The 20,519-nt window shown below is 37.2% G+C and overlaps 1 protein-coding gene across 1 annotated transcript in view; it reads right to left on the bottom strand.

Moving 5' to 3' along the window:
* The window catches only part of LOC132709418 (scavenger receptor cysteine-rich domain-containing protein DMBT1-like), a 43,311-nt gene extending 23,465 nt beyond the window's left edge, over positions 1-19,846 (bottom strand). The window contains exons 1-6 of the mRNA XM_087872967.1: positions 19,784-19,846; positions 13,281-13,349; positions 10,028-10,048; positions 4,062-4,346; positions 2,643-2,666; positions 1,013-1,066 (exon numbers count right to left, since the gene is read on the bottom strand). Of these exons, the coding sequence (XP_087729093.1) occupies positions 1,013-1,066; positions 2,643-2,666; positions 4,062-4,346; positions 10,028-10,048; positions 13,281-13,349; positions 19,784-19,820 (490 nt within the window). The 5' untranslated portion in view covers positions 19,821-19,846. The remainder of the gene's footprint in view (positions 1-1,012; positions 1,067-2,642; positions 2,667-4,061; positions 4,347-10,027; positions 10,049-13,280; positions 13,350-19,783) is intronic.
* Positions 19,847-20,519: the final 673 nt, after the last annotated feature.

Below are 20,519 nucleotides of genomic sequence, written 5' to 3'. Positions count from 1 at the left end.
GTGCTGCTGCAAGATGGGGCGAGCTCCTGTCCTTTGCTCCATCTCCTGTCAACCCAGCAGTTTGAAAGCGGGCAATTGCAAGTAAATAGATGGGTACCACTTTGGTGGGCAACATAAAGGGAATATGAAAGGAGTCCCCGACCAGGACAACAGTAATGTCACCGGCTAATCCTTCAACCCGGAAGCACATCAGTGCTTCCAACACAAGAGGGAGCAATTTTTAAATGGTGGGGATATTTTTATAAAGCAAGGATTAAAAAGGGAATAATTACTATGAATCAGTTAGGAAGTAATAATACTTGAAATACAGTTTTGACTCTTGAATTTCTACTGTATATGGAAACGTATATGTACCTTTCTTGACAACATTTTCAGAAAGAGGGACTTACCCCAAAACACAGCTGCCTTCAAAGCAGGACTAGACCTGTGGTTTCTGTGGTCCTAATCTAACCCTGTAACCATCAGGGTAAAATGGCTCTCAAATATTTTCTTTGCTATCCAGTTTTCTTACTGGTAATATATAAATAAAATTGAGTATACTTTTAATTGACTATAATTGTATACTCAATCATAAAAATAATTGTACAATAAATACAATAATTGGGTATTATATAGTAACAATTGAAAGAATTATGAAATTAAATAAAATTAAATTTTATAATTTTTTTCAATTGTTACTAGAGCATCCTTATTATTATTATATGCATCCATACATATTATTATATGTACTTCTTAAAAGATCAGTAAAATTAGCAAAATTGGGCTGTTTTCTATTACTGTGGGGCCATCCCATGGTCTTCTGTAATTTTACAGGCCAGATATGAAAGCTTAGCTTAAATCAATAGTCCTTGAAACTACAGCTTAAAAGATAGTGTTACTGTAGACATAACTATAATCAGAAACAGAAAGAAATGCTGAAGTTAATATCCAAATTTTATGTGATTTATTGATACCAAGCAAAATCTTTTTTTCATATTAGCAAATTGTAGGAAAGCACAGTGTATAATTTTACCTTTTCTATAACCAGGTGCTGTGAATTTTGGAAAATCTGAAAAAGGAGGAAGAGCTGAAAAAAGGAAAAGAGACATATTAAACTACATGACAGATAATAGCACACTAATAACATTTTACCCATGAAATATTTTAGGGTATGTCAAACATTTGATGATATCTATCTACATACACACATGTACAAAATTTTCTTAATGAAAACAACTTGAAAGAAAAGAATATAATATAAAAAATGAATAGCATCCCACATGGACTATAGCCACTCATTTATTAATAGTTAGTATATTAAATTAGAAAGTATCATAATCAACTTTCATTTGACTTCATATTTCTATCTAACAAATCCCTTATATATTTCTATCTGCCTTTTCAAAAACCTTAATTTTATGAACCACTCCATCTCTGATGTCACCAACAAATAAGACTAATTAAAGACAAAGATAAGTAACCAAAATCAGTTTGATGCTTTTAAAAATCTTGAATGGGAACTGCAAAGCCATTTTACAGGGCATAGTGATTTTTCACACATCTTGTTGTAGGAACGGATCACCTCAGGGGGGCGCTCCAAATTAATTTTAGTGATTGCATCTGTACAATGTTATAAGATCCATACCATTCACATAATGGTAACCTGTAATTCCTAATATACCACGAAAATAACTATAACAACACATTTATGTATGAAAACTGAAAATAAATGGGGAAGTGAACTTTGGTTTCAAATATATCGATGGAGTATTGCTTAATATATTGCTCCTCTGTAACTGAAAATTCTTCAGATAAACAGAGCAAAGAAATTATATCTGGAAAAATGGATTTAAGAGAATTTCATACCTAAACAAGGCTTTTTTCCCCAAATATAATATCTAACTACCAAATTTTTTTTAAACAAAATCACTTTTTTTGTGGCAGTTCCCATGATTTAACAAATGTTTTTTTAAACAACACAGTTACTACCTGTCTGGTAGTTAGATATTATGTTGAAAAAAAAATTAACTATCCAGAGTGCTTATAGGTCTTTTCTATATATCCAGATCAACTTCTTGGTCCTTAGCTCTAAACTACTGTACAATAAGGATGGCAGATGCCATTTATTTCCATTTGAGATCAAGATTTGTTTGGGTTTATAAACTGTTCTAGAAGCTAAGGAATGTTGCAATTACACAGTACCAAAGAAACAAGTTACTGGATCTTAATTACTCATCTCAAGGCTGAGCAACCCATATCAGGAAAGTATATGTGTGTGTGTGTGTGTTTATTTTTTATAAACATACAATAAAACATTGTTTTGCTATTTTTTATAAATAGCAAAAAACAATGTTTTACAACAGCAAAACTGATTTATATTTCACAGCTGGATACGAATAAGTTATTTTGAAGATGTTGTAGGAGATGACCAGGCTGAGCCTGAGGGAGGGGTCAAATGTGTCATAAGTCACAAGTCCCTAAGCACCTGCAAGAGATCTCAGTCGAATTCCTCCCTATTCTTAACTCCTGTGCATTTCCCTTAATGGTCACTTGGCCAGATTCTTGCAAAGAACTTAAGCATGCAATGAATCTTTATTCTCACTTGAACTGCCTGAATCTCCTGATTTCCCAGATGCTTGACAGTTGTATTAATTCAAAATTACCTGTTGTTTGAAGCCATTTTGAGCCTGTTGACAACAAAAGAAGAAACATGAGGCATTAAATGTACATATTATTATACATATTATTGATCATTATATATATATATATATATATATATATATATATATATATATATATATGGTAATTATTTTCTCCTGTTCTAGGAAAATATGTAAATAGGTAATGTTTATGATGATCAATTGCACAACCAAAGGATTTTATGTACTGGAAAAATTCCTGTACATCAGATTTGCAGGTACAGAGGTACAAGGTGCATTCCTTGACCGTTCACGGTTTACAATGAAAAAGTGATTTATGACTGTGTTGCACACTTACAACCTTTGCAGCATCCCCATGATCGTGTGATCAAAATTCAGATGCTTGCCAACTGACTCATGACCACTGTTGTGTCCCAAGGTCATGTGATCACTTTTTGCAACCTTCTGAACAAGCGAAGTCAATGGCGAAGCCATCCGCGAGCTGCACTGGCTCCCTATTGGTCTCCGGTCACAATTCAAGGTGTTGGTTATTACCTTTAAAGCCCTACATGGCTCAGGGCCAGGGTATCTTCGAGACCGCCTTCTACCGCATAACTCCCAACGACCAGTAAGATCCCACAGAGTTGGTCTCCTCCGGGTCCCGTCAGCTAAACAATGCTGGCTGGCGGGCCCGCGGGGGAGGGCCTTCTCTGTGGTTGCCCCAGCTCTCTGGAACCAGTTACCTCCTGAGGTCCGGACCATCCCCACCCTATTGGCCTTCCAAAAAGTGGTGAAGATCTGGCTTTTCCGGCGGGCCTGGGGCCAGCGGATCTTCCGCCAGCGAGATCTTGCGATCCGGCCAGATCCGGCCATGAATGGTGTGAATGAGTTTTAATGTTTTTAATGTTTTTAATTTTTAAATGTTTTTTATAATGATTTTAAATGCATTGTGAGCCGCCCTGAGTCTTCGGAGAGGGGTGGCATACAAGTTTAATTAATAAATAATAAATAAATAATAGATTCACTTAACAACTTTGACAAGAAAGGTTGTAAAATGGGGCAAAATTCACGTAACCAATGTCTCACTTAACAGAAATTTTGAGCTCAATTGTGGTCGTTAAGTCAAGGACTCCCTATAAATAAAGAACACCTTAACTATCTGGGACTAATAAATGATTGATCATAAACATATCAGTGAAACAAATAGTAACAAAATCCTATCAGCTACCTTACTAGGAAGTCCTCCTTAATGATGGTGCATGAAATGTTTCCAGCCAATACAATTCATGGACTTATGGTTAATATAGCCAATACTTCTGAAGGGTACTAAATTGGAAATGGCTGTGCCTATGGATATTGAATTGTACTTTGGACTTCCGCCTTTACTCCATAACCTGCTTTTCCTGGTATCAATGTGACACAAAATCAGAGAATGACTTATACCTGCACATGTGACTGCAACATTTGTGTTGGTTTGGCAGCCTCCTTCTCGAAAAGAGCATTGCCAGAAGTAGTCTTCATTGCCAGTACAGAACACGTTACTCAAATAAGGGTAAGTGATGCCGTCGTTGTATTTCCCAACTGTAAGTGGTCGGCCACACTGTAGCTGCCTGCAGATGACCTCAGCATCCGCCAGGTTGAATTGTTCATAGCATACACCAGCCCATCTACCAAAGTAATAAATTTCAAGAAGACCGGAACAGTTTCCCGACAGCCTCACATCAATTTCTTTAAATAGACATTAAAAAGAGTGTTATTAGCAATAGCACTTAGCAATAGCACTTAGACTTATATACCTCTTCACAGTGCTTTATAATCCTTTCTAAGCGGTTTATTGAACCAGCATATTGCCACCAACAATCTGGGTCCTCATTTTACTGACCTTGGAAGAATGGAAGGCTGAGTCAACCTTGAGCCAGTAATATTCAAACTGCCAAATTGCAGGCAGCCAACGGTCAGCAGAATTAGCCTGCAGTACTGCATTCTAACTACTGTGCAACCACAACTCTTAATTAATTAATCAATCATTAGGTTCCTACATATTTGTACATTTAATGGACACAAAAGGATGGTTTTAATATGTATCTCCCAAATAAATGTGGAATTATTGCCTTGCTTCAGTCTTACTACTTTTAAATGGGACGCTACAGCCCACCTTGGGGGACTTAAACATAATATACTGTAAATCTTAGCCTTATGTTTCCATTCCTTCCTCTGACAGGTTAGTGGCCTATTTCTGATGTGATAAATATATACCTGGGAAGGATTACTTCAAAACATAGATGATGTTCTTCTGTTCAAAAGGTCCCTGCAGTACTAAGCTACAATGTCAGAAAAAAAAGGTGGGATAGGCTAAGGTGACCAGACGTCCCGCTTTTGGCGGGACAGTCCCGCTTTTGAGCAATTTGTCCCGCGTCCCGCGGCGTTTTAAAAAAGTCCCGATTTTTCATTCTGCCTCCTGAGTCCCGGCTGCCTCCTGAATCCCCGCTGATGGCTAGAGGGGAAAAAAACTCTTTAAACTCTTGCCGCGGGGCTTCAAAGGGCCGACCTACAGCTGATCAGTGTTAAAAAAAAGAGTAGACCCATGCCTGCAAAAATAGAAAAAACAGCCCCTGTTAACAGCTTCCGCTAGGTTAATTAGCTGCAAAAAGCTGCAAAAAGGTGCAAAAAGTTCCTGGAGCAGATTTTTTTCCCCCTAGCTGAAAACAAAGGCGAAAGCGAAAGTAAAGCTGCAACGTGACAAAATGAGGCAGAGAGAGATTTCTTTCTTTTTCTTATTCCTCACCAAAAAAGGTAGGTACAAAACTGTAAACAATGGGAAATTTTGGGCAAAAGAGGAGAGTTCAAGATTTTAAAACACAAAAGAAAAAAAGCTCTATTTAACTAGGGAATTGTAATAATTGAGATACTATTAATAATTGTATATTGTGTTGAAAGCAGAAATGGTTAAGTTGTGGTTTGGAGGAATATATGGGGGAAATTATTTGGTTTATTATTATTGGTAAATATAATTAATTGATTTGTAAGAAATTGGATTGCATGGAAATAATTGGAATATTCATGTTCATATTGATTAATATACAAAAAAGATAGTTATATAACTAATTGATTTATATTAAAATGTTGAATTTGTATTAAACAACTGTATTACATAATTACATAATTAACCAATGTGAGGATGGATATAAAAATAGATGACAATGGGAAAGGGTATAATATAGAATAGAAGGGAAAAATTGAATTTGATTAAGATTAGAGATGAGGATGAAGGGTAATATTGTTTTTTTAAAAAAATAGATGAGGAATAAATATGGCAAAAAGGAAATATAGAAATTGTAAATTTAATTGAAATGACTAAACGCTGTTTAAATTTGTGAACCAACCAAATATTCTGTTCAAAGAAAATACATTGCATGTTTGTTGTGTGTTTCTAATTATTGCTATTTATTCATATTTGTTCTCTTCTATTCTTTAAAGTTTAACAATTCATTCTTAATCTTAATATCTTTATATTTGCTTGGGGTTGGCTTTCTTCCCTTTCATCTTTTTTATTGTACAGCAATCTTTCTCCTCAAACCTACCACCACTCTCTTTTCTTTCCTTCTTACTTTCTCTTCCCGCCCTCTTCTTCTCCTCCCTACTTCCTCTTCCTTTCTCCTTCTCCTCCTCTCTTCCTCCCTCTCTTACCCTCACTCCTACTCTAATTTCCATTCCTTCATCCCTCTCTATTGCTGTATCCTTTAATGCATATGGACTACTCAGAGGGCTGAAAAAGTTATTTTTGACTGGTCCTCACACTTTTGACCAGTCCTCGAACTTATGACTGTCCTCACATTTTACATTTTTGCCCTATCTTGTCATCATGGTGAAGAGAAGCAGTTGTGAAATGAGTGACATGGTTGTTAAGAATGCTGCATGGGCATAAATGTGAGGATGGTCATAAGTGTGAGGACTAGTCAAAAGTGCGAGGACCTGTCAGAAATGACTTTTTTCAGCCCTCTGGTTAGTCCTTTTGTGCATATGGACTACTCAGAGGGCTGAAAAAGTTATTTTTGACTGGTCCTCACACTTTTGACCAGTCCTTGAACTTACGACTGTCCTCACATTTTACGTTTTTGCCCTATCTTGTCACCATGGTGAAGAGAAGCAGTTGTGAAATGAGTGACATGGTTGTTAAGAATGCTGCACGGGCATAAATGTGAGGATGGTCATAAGTGTGAGGACCAGTCAAAAGTGTGAGGACCTGTCACAAATGACTTTTCAGCCCTCTGAGTAGTCCCTATACACATAGCCATGGCCACTGGGTCACATGACCAGCTAGCCACGCCCACCCAGTCACATGGCCTCCAAGCCATGCCCACACAATAAGCCACGCCCACAATGGTGTCCTTCTTACCAATATTAAAATCTGTTCACCTTACCCTATACACATAGCCATGTCCACCCGGTCACATGACCAGCTAGCCACGCCCACCCAGTCACATGACCAGCTAGCCACGCCCACAAAATAAGCCACGCCCACAATGTCCCTCTTTACCAATGTTAAAATCTGGTCACCTTATGCTAAGCCAACTGGCTAATAGGAAGGAGTGTTTTTGAGAGAAAGTCAGAGGTCAGCAAAGTCAGCTTGACAAAGATGCTACACTTCCTTCTTGCCATTTTCCTCCTTGTGATAGAAAGAGTCCAGAAGGAAAAGCATAGAAAAAACCTGTGTGCAGGAAGGAAGCAGGTAAGTTAAGGTGACCAGACGTCCCGCTTTTGGCGGGACAGTCCCGCTTTTGAGCAATTTGTCCCGCGTCCTGCGGCGTTTTAAAAAAGTCCCGATTTTTCATTCTGCCTCCTGAGTCCCCGCTGATGGCTAGAGGGAAAAAACCTGTTTAAACTCTTGCCGCGGGGCTTCAAAGGGCCGCCCTACGTTGATTAGCTCGGCTTCCCCCTCTCAGCTGATTTGCGCAGGGCTCTGCTCTTGCTAAATTGCTCAGCAGTTTTTTTTTTCTCTTTGTGCAAACCAGCTCAAAACGAAACTGAAAGTAAAACAGGCTGTTGGCTTTGTTGTTTGCTTGCAATGTTGGAAAATTAGGCAGCAGATTTATTTTCCTTTTCCTCACCAAAAAAGGTAGGTGCAAACAATGGGAAATTATTTAGGGCAAAAGAGATTTTAAATTCAAGATTTTAGATTCAAGATTTTAAAACACAAAAGAAAAAAAAAGCTCTTTTTAACTAGGGAATTGTAATAATTGAGATACTATTAATTGTATATTGTGTTGAAAGCAGAAATGGTTAAGTTGTGGTTTGGAGGAATATATGGGGGAAATTATTTGGTTTATTATTATTGGTAAATATAATTAATTGATTTGTAAGAAATTGGATTGCATGGAAATAATTGGAATATTCATGTTCATATTGATTAATATACAAAAAAGATAGTTATATAACTAATTGATTTATATTAAAATGTTGAATTTGTATTAAACAACTGTATTACATAATTACATAATTAACCAATGTGAGGATGGATATAAAAATAGATGACAATGGGAAGGGGTATAATATAGAATAGAAGGGAAAAATTGAATTTGATTAAGATTAGAGATGAGGATGAAGGGTAATATTGTTTTTTTTAAAAAATAGATGAGGAATAAATATGGCAAAAAGGAAATATAGAAATTGTAAATTTAATTGAAATGACTAAACGCTGTTTAAATTTGTGAACCAGCCAAATATTCTGTTCAAAGAAAATACATTGTATGTTTGTGTGTGTGTTTCTAATTATTGCTATTTATTCATATTTGTTCTCTTTTATTCTTTAAAGTTTAACAATTCATTCTTTATCTTAATATCTTTATATTTGTTTGGGGTTGGCAAAGATGCAAAAGGAAAAGGAAAAGGACAAGGAAAAGGAAAGGAAAGGAAAGGAAAAGAAAAGAAAAGAAAAGAAAAGAAAAGAAAAGAAAAGAAAAGAAAAGAAGAGAAGAGAAAAACATCCAACAGGATTCAACTATTGCCCTGATCCAAAGCTTGGAAAGATAACTAAGACTTCAAAGATTCCTAAACTTAATTAGAGGGGGAGCCTTTGGATTTCAGGGATGGGAGGCGAGATATCATTCCAGAAAGAAGATACCACAACAAAGAAGGGTCTAGTAGAGTCCCACTACATGGCACTGCTTAAATGATGGGATCTGAAGTGCTCCTACTAGGCCTAATCTCATGGAACAGCCAGAAGTAACATGGAACAGAGGCCAGTGGTCACTCAAATAACCAGACCCCATGTTTATATAGGGAGGATTCTTCTGTATGTATATTTATTGATCATTGAAGGCCCTAGTTGAATTTTGAAATAGTATGGTCTAAACTCAATCCGCCTTGGATATGCAAATGTTTTGGATTTAAAGTTGACAACTCAGAACCTCCATGTTTTTGTCCCGTACTCAGAACAAAACACAACCTTTTCAAGTGGTGCTGTTTCAGATGACTTGACAGAAATGTTGATTTGGATCTTGCTACTTTACTTTTAAAAAAGTAATTTTTGACTGGGGCAATAGAATAACAAAGACTGATTATGTTTCCACTGCTATTGGTTTCGGTTGGGAAAACAAATATTGCTGGAGCAAAGCAGGGAATATCAATAAGTGAAATATCCTTCCATAAAGGCTTATCTTTAAAGCTTCTCTTTTCCCACCTCCATTTGAATGAAGAAGCCAATCTTTTCCTATAAAAGTCTTCCTTCCCAAACAAGGCATGACTCAAGAGGCCAAAGAGCAGTTAAAGAAAAGCAAACAAACAGAGGGCCAGAGCATGCTATGCTGGCCAAAGAAGGTTTGGATAATTGGAGTACTGTATATGACATTTCTGCCTCCGGAGAGCCTCCGGGTGGGGTGGGGTGGGTAAGGCCATTTCTGCCCTCCCCAGGCTCCTAGAAAGCCTCAGGAGGACGAAAAATGGGCCTATCGGGCTCACTGGAAGTCGGGAAATGGGCCGTTTCCAGCCTCCAGAGGGCCTCCAGGGGAGGGGAAGGCTCTGTTTGTTCTCCCCAGGCTCCTAGAAAGCTTCTGGAACCTTGGGAGGGCAAAAAATGGGCCTACCGGGTTCACCGTGCCACCACATGCCAAAAGCAGGGGGAGCGCAGGGGGTCAAACGTGCATGTGCGGGGGGGTGGGGGGTGCATTGAATTATGGTTGTGAGCATGTGCACGACTCCTCCCATGCTCCCCCCACTTTTGGCACGTGATAGCAAAAAGGTTAGCCATCACTTGTCTAATGCAACCTTCCCAAATTGCAGTTTCCCAGGCATGCCATGATTACAGCTCCCAGAATTCCAGTTGTGCATTTGTTGCACTTGGGAAGCAAGTGGTTGACAAAGGCTGATCTAACAACTCTAACTCAAACCAACATAAATGTTTGAAAACTCACCATCATAAATGGGCGGTGTATCTGGAAAATAAAAAAAAATACATTAGTGATTTGCAGGAACATCTCTTATTGCAACAGATCAGACTGTGATTTTGTGCTTATTAGAAAGAATATTTCTTAAGAATACATGAAAATTACTGATATCTCTCTAGGGAAAAACCTTATTTTCATAAACAGTTCATTAACTAACTTGTTGTTGTTAGTTGTGAAGTCATGTCCGACCAATTGCGAACCCATGGACAACATTCCTCCAGGCCTTCCTTTCCTCTACCATCTTCTGGAGTCCATTTAAGCTCACGCCTACTGCTTCAGTGACTCCATCCAGCCACCTCGTTCTCTGTCATCCCCTTCTTCTTTTGCCCTTAATCTTTCCCAGCATTAGGCTCTTCTCCAGTGAGTTCTTCCTTCTCATTAGGTGGCCAAAATATTTGAGTTTCATCTTCAGGATCCACATTAACTAAGTGAGCTGCCCCAAATCTATCCCCTCCAAAAATGTCTGCTTGTTTCTTTAGGAAAATTAATTATTCTAAGTAGGTGTTATGTGCCTACCAACAGCTTGACACTGCTGTGCTGTGGGCTAACTATGCACATATACATCTTCCATAAAGGCTTATCTTTAAAGCTTCTCTTTTCCCACTTCCATTTGAATGAAGAAGCCAATTTTCTTTTCCTATAAACGTCTTCCTTGCCAAACAAGCCATGACTCAAGAGGCCAAAGAGCAGTTAAAGGAAAGCAAACAGACAGGGGCAGAGCATGCTATGCTGGCCAAAGAAGGTTTGGATTATTGGAGTACTGTATATGACATGGCAATTCTCTCTTAATCCCTAGGCCACTATAGTGTACTATTTTAAACTTTTATAACATTGTAAACTGACAGATTGTAAGCTGTCCGGTGTTTTGTGACAGCAAGATGGGCAGAATATAATAATATGATATGATATGATGATATGAATCTAATCTAATCTAATCTAATCTAATATATGGACTGGAAAAACCTAACTACTAGATGGCAGAGAAGAATTCAGGTTGTTTTTAGTAGTCTAACAGTCATCTGATTCTTACATCTTGGTACTAGTAGCCTGGCTGTAGTCATCTTTATTCCTGAATTGCTTTTCCTTGTGATGATTCTTTTTTTTTCCTTTTTTTTAAACAATTATCATCCATTACAATTACAGAAAGTGTATTGATCGGTTACAAATCTTTTGTCCTTAATCCTCTATCCAACATTTTCTTATTTAACAGTTTATTACATTATTATTCTCATTTACCAATTATTTGACAGTAGCTTATCCTCCATAAGGGGAAAAAACCCCTCTTTATATGTTTTATTATCTTATCCGTTTCATGTTTCATATTTCATTTCCATGCTTTCTTGTCTAACTATTGATAAAATAAATCCCATATCAAATAATATTGTTTGTCTTCTTGGTCCCTAATTTCAAATGTCAATTTACTCATTTCAGCACACTCCAAAATTTTCTTAATAACATCGTCATCCGTGGGTATCTTCTCTCCTTTCCAGTTTTTAGCAAATACAATTCTAGCTGCCGTTAAAACATTCACAATTAAATATCTCAATTCTCTATTGTATGTTTCTGGTAAGATCCCTAATAAAAATATCTCTGGTTTAAAGTCAATGTGTTTCTTTGTTATTTGTATGTTTCTGGTAAGATCCCTAACTTGTGATGATTCTTTGTAGGGCAAAGGCAACTTTATTTGTCACCTGTCTCATTTTTAAACCCTCTACTTCAATCCTTATTTGTCTAATGCAACCTTCCCAAATGGTAGTTTTTCAGGCATGCCATGATTACAGCTCCCAGAATTCCAGTTTATAACTGGGTTTTGTTGCACTTGGGAAACAAGTGGTTGACAAAGGCTGATCTAACAGTTCTAACTCAAACCAACATAAATGTTTGAAACTCACCACCATAAATGGGGGGTGTATTTGGAAAATAAAAAAAATACATCAGTGATTTGCAGGAACATCTCTTATTGCAACAGATCAGACTGTGATTTTGTGCTTATTAGAAAGAATATTTCTTAAGAATACATGAAAATTACTGATATCTCTCTAGGGAAAAACCTTATTTTCATAAGTAGTTCATTAATTAAATGAACTTTTAAATGTCAACGAAGTCCACAAACTAAAATGATTAAATTCACAGTGGTAGACTCTGAAATGTCAAAGGAGTATTAACTTTTATAGTTCAAACCTTCTGCCCTCTTTTCCAATATAGGAATTCATTCCTGTGTACAATTCAACTTTTGAAAAATGGTGAGCATACAATTCTTCTCATTACCTTGTATTAGAGATGCCAGTGAAAACCCAGTTATATTTGTAGCTCAGGGTTGACATGAGAAGTACCGGTAGCACTGATGATGTTACTTAGTTTGCATAATAAAAAGCCTACAAGGAAACAACCAAGCTCAGAGACCACTCAGTTCTCTTACATTGTAATGATCCCCACATTATCAGGGTTTAAGTCCCTATGTTTGCAGTTACCCAAATATCCCTGCAGAGTCATTTCCTGTCTTGCTGGATAATAAAATGCAGCAGCTATGTGCACGCACACACTCACACATTCAGAAATATATCCTGAAACAGCCACCTGTGTTTGCAAAAAGATATTTAATGGTTTGGAGGGAAAGTGTTTTGGATGCATTCCTATGAATTTTCAAGCTCCTTTTTCAAAATATTTGCAATTCCCTCTTAATCATACCAAAATAAGTCTCTGGCTCATATCAGCTGAGAGGGATTGATATCGTCCTATGGGACTGCAGTTCATCCAAAGCCAATTGTGTCAACAATCAGTTTGCATTGGTGCATGAATTGGTTCACACAATAAGACAGGGGTGTCAAACTTGCAACGACATGTTGTCACATATCATAACTTTCCCCCCTTTGCTACAATGGGAGTGGGCGTGGCCAGTGCATAATGCATCCAGACTGTGGGCCACAGGTTTGACACCCCTGCAATAAGACAATGAGAAAAGAATCAGGATGGTGTCGAGAGACATTATTTGTGCTCTCTCAACATTACATATTTGAAATTATGTTTGAGGCAAATCTAGAAGGAAATTTGCTTTAAAGATATAGTATTACAGCTTATATAATATATTATATATCTTTAAAGCAAAATATGGGTTAGTATGGAGCATAAATATGTACAAGCATGGCAGTAAGAGTCTCAGCAGAGTTTTCAGCAGAACAATAGCAGCAACAATGTTATTTTAAAAAAGCAAAAGACTTACAGAGAGGAGTTGTTGCTCTTGTTCTTGTTCTTGCTGGTCTTGTTCTTGCTGTTGTTATTGCAGAATTGCCTGTAGAAATAATATAATCGAAGTGTTAATGAGTTTAAATGACATTGCAAAATATTTTTCCAGGTAATTTTTAAATGAATGTATCATGTAAACTAGAAGGCTTAGTGAATGCCTACAAACTACTCTGACAACTAAACCCTAACAATATAACCTGCCATATTGTATGCCTCACTTACCTGCTTTATACATTTTTCAAATAAGCAATCATGATAAATAAAATAATGCAAAGCAAGTCCGCAGTTCAAGTTGCATGTGTGTATAATAGCAGTGAAGTGCAAGAAAGATCTAAAAAGTATCTTTCTTTCTGCCTTGCACACAAGCCAAAGAACGTAATACAAACCCAGATCCTCTTTAGCTGGCTTGGATAATATAAGGAATTTTTTCTCTTCCCATTGCCACTATTCCTGAAGAAGGAAATAGGGATTCATGCAGACAAAAGATTATGTCTCCGCTCCATGGCTTAGGACCGGGGTACTTACGAGACCGCCTTCTGCCACCAATAGCCTCTCACCGCCCAGTACGCTCCCATAGAGAGGGGCTTCTCAGGGTGCCGTCAGCCAAACAATGTCGACTGGCGGCCCCCAGGGGGAGAGCCTTTTCTGTGAGGGCACCCACCATCTGGAACGAGCTCCCCCCAGAGATACAGAAGATTCCGGATCTGCGCACTTTCCGCCGTGCCCTCAAAACATTCCTGTTTCAGCAGGCCGGCCTGGCCTAACTTTCCCTTTATATTGCTTTTTGATTTTATTTTAAACTAGGATGTCTTGAATTATCTAGGACCAGAATGTTTAGTATATTTTAATTGGTTTTTTATTATTAACGTTTGTATTACATGTATTTTTATCGTTCGCTGTTCACCGCCTTGAGTCCCTTAGGAATAGGGCGGTATATAAATTTAATAAATAAATAAATAAATAAATAATGTCCAGACACACTAAAATTCAGGAATTGCCACAGGCATTTTTCCTATTTACATAAAAGCTAAAATTGCGGGTGTATTTTCCTGATTTTGTACACTTGTGATGGCAGGAGAGTGTGTCTAAATTAGAAAAGGAACATCAGTTCTGTATTATACAACAGATTAGCCTACTCAAGTAACACCTTTTGTTGGTAGCTCAACATGCATGCCTATTGGAACTTGATCCAAGACCTTGCATTTTCTGAGCTGGGTCTATTTTTTAACTCAATTTTTTTTTCTTGCAAAGATTCATAGATGGCTGAAAAAGTAAGATATAGGTTATGCCTTTCTTTCTTTCTTTAACATTTTGAAATATGTAATAGATTAACTCTCTGCATAGTTTGCAATAAAATGTGTATAAAATAAAAATAAAAGAAAGTGCAAAATGAAAACCCCCTATAAACTAGACAGCAACAAGGCAGCCATTCAATATATAAAGCAATATAACTTAAAATGCAATTACAATTAAGCAAATGCAAAAGCCTGGAAAAAAGTTTTCACCTGGCACCAAAATGATGCCATGGTGGGCACCATTTAACATTTCCTTGGAAAGTCATTCCAGAATTAGGGCACCACCACAGAAAAAGCTCTCTCTTTTGTAAATCCCCACCTCTTCTTTTTGGATGGTAGGGGCTGGAAGAGAGCCTTGTTAGACAAATTCTCTTAAAATCTGGGGATGTACATAAAAGAGAAGATGCTCCTTCAAGTAACCTGGAGAAGTAAAGATATTTAGGCCTTTAAAGGTTAAAAAAAAAGACACTTGCTCTTTTTTATAAGTTTACTGAGTCTGTAAATGTATCTTTTCCCTTTTTATTTATGCAAGTGGTGAATTATTCATTTTATTATATGTCTGTCGGCCTGTCTGTTTGAAAAAGGATTAATAACAATGTCAAATAAAGAAACAATAAATACAAGGTTGCTAAAGTTTATTCAGCATGAATTTCAGTGGGTGTCAATGGGATAGTACTTTTTTTAACTGGGATTAGATTTTGTGTTTTAAATAGGTTGCTTTATTGAATTTTATGGACTTTTCAGTTTTCTGCTTGTAAGCCATTTAGAAACATGGGTTGTGACGTGGGTTATTATAAACATAATAAACAATTTATAGAACCAGGGCGGTGTAGTGGTTAAGTCGCTCTCAGGCTAGAATAGTCCTAGTCCCGCTTTAGGCACAAAGCCATCTGGGTGACCTGAGCTAGTCATTTTCCCACGGAAGGAGGAAATGGCAAACCATTGAAAAACCTTGCCAAGAAAACTTCAGGGAGTGATTTAGGCAGTGTTCACAAACTGGACCTGATTTAATGGAAGAAAAAAAAAACACAATATGTGTGGGAACTAATCATGCACAAATAATATCTGCAAACAGATTTTTTTATAGCTAGGAAGTTCAAGAACCTGAAGACTAACATGGCCTTCTCATCCATTTTTCTAACCTTGAGCCAGTCTCTCAGGCCTAGGAAGGAGACAATGGCCTATCACTTCTGGAATCTTCCCAAGAAAAAATGCAGGGATTTGTCTAGGGCAGTCAGCAATGTTTTGAAGGCATACAGACACAGAAAAAAGGTATAACAGACACCTCATGGTCTGATTTCCATAACTGAAATATAATAATTATGAAATTTATTAAGGGGAAAGAAGTAACATATTAGTACATGTTAAAAATATCTACAGCTGCCCAGAAATACTAATGAATGAACTTAGTGATATTGCAGGGAGCATCCTAATTTAGTAAGGTAGAAGAATGAATACAAGAGGCCAGCAGCCCTTCATCCAGCTAGCAGTGAAGCTCGATAATATAATTCCCAGCAGGGGAGACCGAAGCCCCTCCTCTCTCTATGCTCTTATAACATTTTGAGCTTCACCCTAGGCCTCTTCCCCTGCCAAGTAAATTTCAGCATGACTTGATCCAGACCTTTAAAAAACCTTTTATCTAGCCTCGCCGGAGCTGATTGAAATAAAAATAGCCATTTGGGCAAAATGTGTCTTAATTGCTGCTATCCGTCCCATCAAAGACAACTGTAAATTTTTCCACTTCTCCAGGTCTCTTACAGTCTGATCACATAATTTAACAAAATTGTCTTCCTTAATTGTAGAACATCGGGCTGTTAGCCAAATTCCTAGATATTTAATTTTATTTACAATTTGAACATCCAATCTAGATTCTAATACTGTATATCCTTCTGCATCTTTGGAATATTGAAGAGGAGGTCTTTATTAGATTTAGAAGGACACGACCTACAACACGGCTGGCATGCACTGCTATGGAGAGAGAAAGTTGAACAGTATACTGTAAATATTTCAAGAGACATTATCTAAGGCGAATATTGCTGGAAACCTGGGACATAATTAGAGGAAAATTTTATACCAAGACCCCAACCTGGTTCTCAGCAAGAGAAGTGATGACATACCCAACAACTTTAAACAGGATAATATTAAACAGGATAATATTAAACAGGATAATATTCTTAGATATAAAGATCTTGTGGATGCCCAAGGGATATTAAGGTCTAGGGAAGATTTGGTTGATAAAGGAATTAGGCTAGATTGGTGGACCTATGCTACAGTTCAATCTCGTTATAGGAGAGATAGAGGTAATTATGGAATATATGTGATGGAACAGAGTTTTGATAAAATATTATTGGGAGAGGACCATAAATACATAACCAAAATGTATGCACAATTGCTTGAGCAAATGATAGGAGAGGAGGTTGTAAAAGACACTATGATTGCCTGGGGGAAGAATTTTGGGTACTCGATCCCCCTAGAAAAATGGCAACAAATGTGGGGGGAAATATTAAAATGACTACGGCAACGTCTTTCAAGGAAAATGCATATAAAATGTTGTATAGGTGGCATCTCCCACCAGCAAGAATTGCTAAAATTTACTGCAATTCCTTCTACATGGGCCTGAGATGCACCCGGAGACTCCAGCTGATCTAGAATGCAGCCGCACGGGTTGTTACGGGAGCCCCTCATTACTCCCATATAACACCCCTCCTGCGTGAGCTGCACTCGTTACCAGTGGTTCTCCGGGTCCGCTTCAAGGTGTTAGTTCTCAACTATAAGGCCCTACATGACTTAGGTCCGGGATATTTGCAGGACCTTCTCCTGCCTGCCTCTCACCGTCCTGTTCGCTCACATAGGGCCGCTCTTCTCAGGGTTCCGACGGCGAGCCAATGTCGTCTTGCTGTGCCCAGGGGTAGGGCGTTCTCTGTGGGTGCTCCCACCCTCTGGAATGAATTACCTACCGAGCTCTGGACGGCTCCTGATCTCCGCTCCTTCTGTCGGGACCTGAAGACTTGGCTGTTCAAGCAAATAGGCTGACTCTGATTCCGGGTTTTATTATTTATTATTAATTAGTTTTAATTAATTTAATTAATTAATAATTAATTTAATTAATTATTGTACATGTTTCTTAACTTGTGTTCGCAGCCCTGAGTCCTTCGGGAGAATGGCGGCATATAAAGACATGTAATAAATAAATAAATAAATAAATAAATAAATAAATAAATAAATAAATAAATAAATAAATAAAATGTTTCTGGGTGCATCAGAGTTATGTTGGAAATGTGGAAAACCAGAGGTACGTATTTCCACCAATGGTGGACTTGTATAATGGCAAAGAAGTACTGGAGAAGGATTAAGAATTGGATTAAGGAAATCACTAATGTGGACCTCCTATGGAAACCTGAGATATATTTACTAGGTATTTGCCCAGAGGGGCTGAGTAAGAAAAAATGGTATCTCACTCTACATATTTTAGTCGCAGCTAGAATAGTGTTCGCCCAACAGTGGAAAGAAAAAAAGATACCAGCTAATGCCCAAATTATAAACAAAGTATTAGGGTGCACTGAGGCGGATAGAATGACGTATATGTTGAAAGAAAAAGAGGATTGTGAATTTTTTTAAAGTTGGGACAATTGGTATCGGTGGTTGAATAAAAGAATTGAGACGAAGTGAGGGCTTATGTTAATATGAAGAGAGGTATACTTATTTAGATTGAAAGATAATTGTATGAAAATCACATTTGGGGATTACTTACTTTATTCTGTGTTGTGAGCATAATTATTTACCAATGAGGGCAGGAACAATATCTGCCGGGATAGATGTGTTTGTATTTTATGTTTAGTGTTATGAATGGGGAGGGAGGGAGGGGAATGTATGGTTTTTGTTTGTATGTATAACCAATGTTTTTGTCTTGTGTTGATTTTAATTTGAAAAAATTAATAAAATTTATTAAAAAAAAAAAAAAAGAAGCCAGCCAGCATGGCTACATGAAAAGCTTAGGGAAGGTGTGAAAACACACAAATAAAGCTATAAAAAAGAGATGGACAGATAAACTACCAAAGAAAAGGGCATACAGATTGCCTGAAAGTGTAATAAATAAATGCTCGGAATGCATGGCGATTGGCTAAGAATGTTAAGATTAACAAGATACATTCAAAATAAAATAGAAAAGAATCAACTAAGAGAATAAAATCCTAATATTGTTATAAAATAAAAGCTGAGCTAATCAACAGCTAATGCATCGTTACTTTCTCCAATTAGAGAGCAAGAGGCACAGTTGTGATAAACAGGATAAAAGTCAAAATTGAAACTTAAGATGGAAAGAAACATAATAATGGAGGATTTATTTTAAAGTTTAAATTTCACCGTCAAGAATTATATCCTTGGGCACTTTAAAAAATTATTGTTTGATTGAAGTTTTTAAAGAAATTCTGAAGAACAGATTGTCAAGAAAACCTTGGAAATGCCAGAGGACTAAATAGGGCAAAGTATTCCTTATATTGAAACAGAGGAGAAACTAGGATCTAGGGAACAACAGATCAGCGATACCCAAGATTTCAGAGAAAGCCGTAAGGTGATCAAGAACAACTTTTGCCAAATTATACCATTTTTGACAGATAACTGGAAATGCTTAAATATAAAATCTTTAACTGCAACAAGGCAGTTGGTAAAATTGCACACAATATTCTGATTACCATACTAGTCAATCATGGATTAGTTAAATGGCATCCCAATTAAGCAGATACATAGCTGGCATGAAAATAAAATTCAAAGAATGTTCATCAATTGTTTCAATTGTTTCGCATGAGACTTGAGTGAGACATTGAATGTATTGATACAAGATTAAATCCTAAAATAGTTTGCATGATTTAGAAACTTAAGGGATGAGGAGAGCTCAATTTGATGTATAAATCATTTAAATATACAATGATACATGATATACTTTCCTATAAAGCTAAATTCTAGAATTCAGTTCAGAATGTAAAACTTTATATGGAATCTGAACACTGCTTCATTTGCTTCCTGAGGGTGAACGTTCTGAATTAATTGAAGATACACAGAATGCAAAGATTCAGTTTTAGCCGTGCCCTGTAATTTTTCAAAAACAGTCCCGTTTTGGAGAACTTGGATGATCCATCTACTACACTGCAATGCAATCACCCTGGAGAAGATTAAGCATAGAATTTACCTGCAAGCACTAACAGCATCACCCAAGAAAGCATCATTGTGGTGTCCGTCTTCCCAACCCTTCTGTCCCAGGTTCAGACACACCAGCACCTGAATTTAAAAGTTTGTGACAACGCGGAGGTGTGGTCCCCTACTTCACTTTGCCTTTGTTGTCATAAATCTTAAGGCAATGTCTTTCAAGGATCAATATCTGCAGTTTGCATGTATGCTCTATTTGTTTGCCAACAAGGATAGCATTGCAGTGATAACAGGTTTCCATGACTTATAGAAAAGAATTGCCACATACTCAGTAAAAATATAGATTACTTCCTTTTGACCATAACCATTTCCCTGTGATAATAAAGCTCTTCAGGTGTGCCTAAGATTGAAGAGGCCAAAGAACAAACCATAACTAAACAGTTTAAACGGCAGAATAGGCCTGCATAATCTGCTCATAGGGCAGCATTCAAAGGCCATCAGCAGTGCTGCCAAAAATATTTAAGGGTATTGAGTGGAAAATTATGGTTTATTGTGTGTTTGACTCTTTTAAAAATATGAAACGTATTGTTATTTTAGAGTCTTGAAGCTGGTAATAAAGGGAAAGTAGAGACAGAAAACGAAATAATGTAAAAAAAAAAACCCACATAAAAAGGAGAATCTCAGCTCGTTTTCCCCTTCCATTGTCCCAAGCCACTAATAACTACTTAAGTACAGGTAGTCCTTGACTTACAACAGTTCATCTGGTGATCTTTCAAAAT

Source organism: Pantherophis guttatus, chromosome 6, assembly GCF_059756535.1.
Source record: "Pantherophis guttatus breed Tessera chromosome 6, ASM5975653v1, whole genome shotgun sequence".
NCBI lineage: Eukaryota > Metazoa > Chordata > Lepidosauria > Squamata > Colubridae > Pantherophis > Pantherophis guttatus.
This window is presented reverse-complemented; position numbering and strand designations above follow the sequence as displayed.